The 5,219-nt window shown below is 48.9% G+C and overlaps 1 protein-coding gene across 1 annotated transcript; it reads left to right on the top strand.

The window, feature by feature from the left end:
• Positions 1-334: 334 nt before the first annotated feature.
• On the top strand, positions 335-2,617 carry LOC306915919 (general transcription and DNA repair factor IIH helicase subunit XPD-like; the record flags this gene model as incomplete). Its single annotated transcript, XM_079493589.1, has 1 exon — positions 335-2,617. The coding sequence occupies one exon, from the start codon at positions 335-337 to the stop codon at positions 2,615-2,617; it is 2,283 nt and encodes a 760-aa protein (XP_079349715.1).
• Between the last annotated feature and the right edge of the window lie 2,602 nt (positions 2,618-5,219).

Genomic DNA, 5,219 nt, shown 5'->3' with positions numbered 1-5,219 from the left:
ATATAATAACTAAGGCAAATAATAGAGCAGCTGGGATCGCTTGCTTTGCTGTCCACGGCTAATCTTGCACAACACTGGAAACTTCTTGTGCAAACTGCAGGCGGGCAGCCATGTGAGTTTGTAATCTCAGATCCACCGTCACTCCAGGCTATGGCCAGTCTGGATCCATGTGGAACTCCATATTTGGGCAACGCCGACACATCATTGATATGACATCAGAGATTCACGGGGAAGCCACACCATTTCTAGAACCATTTCTTGCTCAACTGTATATACTAAAAAGGCAAAAGGCCTTTAAACTTGCTCGAAGCTTCACGGACAAGAAGAGGTCAAGATGAAGCTGAATATCGAGGGCCTCCTGGTGTACTTCCCCTACGACTACATCTATCCAGAGCAGTACTCCTACATGCTGGAGCTGAAGAGGACTCTGGACGCCAAGGGACACGGTGTCCTGGAGATGCCTTCGGGGACGGGGAAGACCATATCTCTGTTGTCTCTGATCGTCGCGTACCAGAAGGCCCACCCCTTGGAGGTGACCAAACTCGTCTACTGCTCCCGGACGGTTCCCGAGATCGAGAAGGTGGTGGAGGAGCTGAGGAGGCTGACGGACTATTGCTCTACGGCGACCGGGCAGGACAGCAACGTTCTGGCGGTGGCCCTCTCCTCCAGGAAGAACCTCTGCGTTCACCCCGACGTGTGCTCTCTGCGCTACGGGAAGGAGGTGGACGGGAAGTGCCACAGCCTGACGGCGTCGTACGTCCGCGCGCAGCACCAGCGCGACCCCAGCAAGCCCGTGTGCCAGTTCTACGAGTCCTTCGAGGCGGTCGGGCGCCAGGCGCCCCTCCCCGCCGGCATCTATAACCTCGACGATCTGAAGGACTACGGCCGGAAGAAAGGCTGGTGTCCTTACTTCATGGCACGCCACGCGCTTCAGCACGCCAGCATCGTGGTATACAGCTACCACTACCTCCTGGACCCAAAGATCGCAGACTTGGTGTCCAAAGAGCTGTCCAAGAAATCGGTCGTGGTGTTTGACGAGGCTCACAACATAGACAATGTGTGCATCGAGTCCATGAGTGTGAACATCACAAGACGCACACTGGACCGCTGTCAGACCAATGTGGATACGCTCCAGAAAACCATACACAAGATAAAACAGACTGACGCAGCCAAGCTGAAGGATGAGTACAGGCGAATGGTGGAGGGCCTGAAGGAAGCCAACGTCGCCAGGGAAACGGATGTCTACATGTCAAACCCGGTGCTGCCGGACGCAATCCTCCAAGAGGCGGTGCCCGGCAGTATCCGTACGGCGGAGCACTTCGTGGGTTTCCTGAAGCGCTTTCTGGAGTACCTGAAATCCCGCCTGAGGGTCAACCGTGTGGTCCAAGAGAGCACCCCGCAGTTCATCAAGGACATCTTCGAAAAGGTCTGCATCGACCGCAAACCTCTCAGGTTCTGCGCAGAGCGGCTGCGGTCTTTACTGCGGACGCTGGAGATTGCCGATATCGCGGATTTCTCTCCCATCACTCTCATCTCTAACTTTGCCACCCTGGTCAGCACCTACACCCGAGGGTTCACCATCATCATTGAGCCCTTCGAGGACAGAACTCCTACCATCGCCAACCCCGTGCTGCACTTCAGCTGCATGGACCCGTCCATCGCCATCAAGCCCGTCTTTGAACGGTTCCAGTCCGTCGTCATCACGTCTGGAACGCTCTCTCCTCTGGACATTTATCCCAAGATACTCGACTTCCGACCCGTCACCATCGTGTCCTTCACCATGACCCTGGCACGGACGTGCCTCTGCCCGCTGATCGTGGGCAGGGGAAACGACCAGGTGGCCTTGAGCTCCAAGTTTGAGACCAGAGAAGACTTTGCGGTGATCCGCAACTACGGCAACCTGCTCCTGGAGATGTCGACCGTCGTCCCCGACGGCATCGTGGCGTTTTTCGTCAGCTACGTTTACATGGAGAACATAGTGGCGTCCTGGTATGAACAGGGCATCCTGGAGAATGTCCAGAGGAACAAGCTGATCTTCATCGAGACTCCAGACGCCGCGGAGACCAGCATGGCCCTGGAGTTATACAACGAGGCGTGCGAGAACGGCAGAGGAGCCATCCTTATGTCAGTGGCCCGAGGGAAAGTGTCCGAAGGAATAGACTTTGTGCATCACTTTGGCCGCGCCGTGATCATGTTCGGAGTGCCGTACGTCTACACACAGAGCCGCATCCTCAAGGCTCGCCTGGAGTACCTCAGGGACCAGTTCCAGATCCGGGAGAACGACTTCCTGACCTTTGACGCCATGCGCCACGCCGCGCAGTGCGTGGGCAGAGCCATCAGGGGAAAGACCGACTACGGACTCATGATCTTCGCCGACAGGCGCTACGCCAGGGCCGACAAGCGCGGGAAGCTTCCCCGGTGGATCCAGGAGCACATCAGCGACGGCAGTCTGAACCTCACCGTGGACGAGTGCGTCCAGCTCTCCAAGCACTTCCTGCGTGAGATGGCTCAGCCGTTCAGACAGGAGGACCAGCTGGGTCTGTCTCTGCTGACCCTGGAGCAGCTCCAGTCAGAGGAGATGCTGAAGAGGGTCGCTGAGATCGCTCACCAGTCCTGAGGAGACGCAGGGATGAAATATAACGTCGCAGGCCTGATGATGGCGATCTGAGGTTCAGGTTCAGTTCAGACTGTTGTGGTTCCCAGACAGGGGTCACACTCAGGATCAGTAGAGAATATGTGATGTTCAGGCTATAAGTATGTTGTAATTTAGAGCAATTGTTCTTAAATGGTTCTGAACATTCTGTGTTTCTCAAATATAAAAATAGAACCCAATATGTTAAATAATACAGTATTCCAGAATAGAGGTCTTGGTTAGAGACTCTACAGCAACATCTTTCAACCCACTATGGGGTTTGAGATACCAGCCAGTAGAGAACCACTGACTTGAAACTACTTTATAGGCACTCTATAGACTTGCATAATGTAAGAAACATCTAACTTCCAAGTAGGATAAAATCACACTCGTGTTCAGTGAGGGGCGCCCACTGTATTTATATTGGCCACATGACACCTTAGGTCGTCATTTAGTGCCATACACAAACATTAAAGTCCATAGATCTGGCTGCCACATATATACAGTATATATGAGCAACCTGGATTTAACCCATTTTGACCCGAGATCAGATTCTAAAAATGTCTTCTACATCCTGACAGTTTTCTGAAAAAGCTATGTTTCTATGTCAGTGGTTTTTCGATTTTTCAAAAATAGCAGACCTACAAGCTCGTAGCGCGCCACTCAATAGCTAAAGCATAACATAATGCTAACACCAAAAGGGGTTCCCGCCCCAAAATGGGTTAATATAGGACAAAGTCAACAAACAAAATGTGAAAATCAGGATCCGTTCTGATTTCACCTCTCAACTGCAGTCATGAAAGGGCGGAGAAGAGCTTTGGGTTCTAAGCCATTACACAACTGATATGTGGGATGTGCAGAAGTTGCTGTACCTCATCACTAGTATGCATTGTTCTTCTTGCACTGTATCACAAAAACATTACAGCTTTTTCTGACGAGGATATGTGGAAAATATTAACAGAATAGTGTGTTGCATAAAATACAGCTGGTACACTTAAACGTAATGGTCTGGTTGTCTGACTGGACATTTCAATTCACACACAATGTGGTTGTGGTTTGTTACTGTTGCTGTTTGCTTAACAATAATTATTAATCCGTTTTGTGTAAAGAGCAAATTAGTCATATGTGGGTGTGGCCATGATCCATTGGTCATTGGTTGAATGAAGACTGTTACTTTGTTTCTGATCCTACTGTATTTCTACAAAGATTTATTTGTCTTTGCTTTCTTTTCCAAACACAAACTGAGGGAATATAAACTACATTTTATATTTAATTAATAAAACCATTACACCAGCCATGTTGAATATGAACCGGTCAGACATTGTAGTATTAGATAAATAGCCCAGCAGCACGCATGTCTTTTTATGTAACACTACACACATGAATCCTAGCATCTATACAGTGGGCATAGGCGAAAGATTCCGTGAAAATAGCCGATCTACAAGGTCACAACGCATGTGCATTGTGAGCTTGTAGATCGCCTATTTTCTGCAAAGTGGTGTAGAGAGGGCAAACAAGGAGTGGAAAAGGCATAAATAAAAGGGCAAGGGCTCGCACCTCGCGTTGAAGCGAGTTGCGAGCCCTTGCTTTTTTTTCCTACGTTATCCGTTTTTTACAGTTTGGCTCAGCACCAGGAATGGAGGATGTGCGTTACATATCTTATTCTGAAAGGTATACATAAACCCATGGGGGTCGTCTGTACATGTACTTAGCACTCTGTGGAACATGTCCCGCCAACGTTTGTCCGCTGTTTGTATTATAAGTGACAAATATACTGTAAATCCTTGATTCTAGACTAGAGGGAGCCAACTGAAGTTCAGCATATAGGGTTTAATACGGTCATTCCCCAACAGTCACCGGCGGACAAAAGTGTGCAATAACGAGGGTTCATCATCTGCGATTACCTTCGCGCAATCAAACCCGCCAGCATGTGTTCCTTATTACAGAAACCAGTCCTTAAGAACCTAAAGATAATTGAGGCTTTAAAAGGAAGAATTTCACCCTAATTTCAAGCAGGCGTGGCACGGAGCCAAGCTTTGAAAAAATATTTAGACCTTTTAATCAAGTGAGAGGTACCTCCTCTGTTATTGCTGACTCCCCCCCCTGTCTCCGCTATATAGCTAGCATAGCTGCAGCTGTAAGGCCCCCATTCATACTTTGTCGTGCAACGGTGTCGCAGGCCAAGAACGGCCACTCACTACTATGGGGTTGGGAACCTTTAGGGTTTTAACCATTCTGGTTCTTTAACCATTCCCTCTTAACCCATTCAGGCCTGACGTCGAAATTTAAAAAAAAAAGTTTTCTAAATCATGACAATTTTCGGAAAGATTTGAGGCACATTTTAACGATTTTTAAAAAATAGCAGACCTACAAGTTCATAGCGCGCCACTCGGTGGCGCGCTATGAGCTTGTAGATCTGCTATTTTTCAATAGCTAAATTATAACAATGTTTAAAACACCAAAACGGGTTCCCGCCCCAAAATGGGTTAATGGTTAATGTGGTTAAACGCTAACGTGACATGGATGCGTTCCAGGTCTCAATGGATTAACGGGCCGATTCCTTAACGGTTCCCTTTATCCATTCCTA

Source organism: Electrona antarctica (genome assembly GCF_951216825.1).
Source record: "Electrona antarctica genome assembly, chromosome: 22".
Taxonomy (NCBI): Eukaryota; Metazoa; Chordata; class Actinopteri; order Myctophiformes; family Myctophidae; genus Electrona; species Electrona antarctica.
The sequence above is the reverse complement of the archived record's forward strand: the minus strand, read 5'-3'. Positions and strand labels throughout refer to the sequence as shown.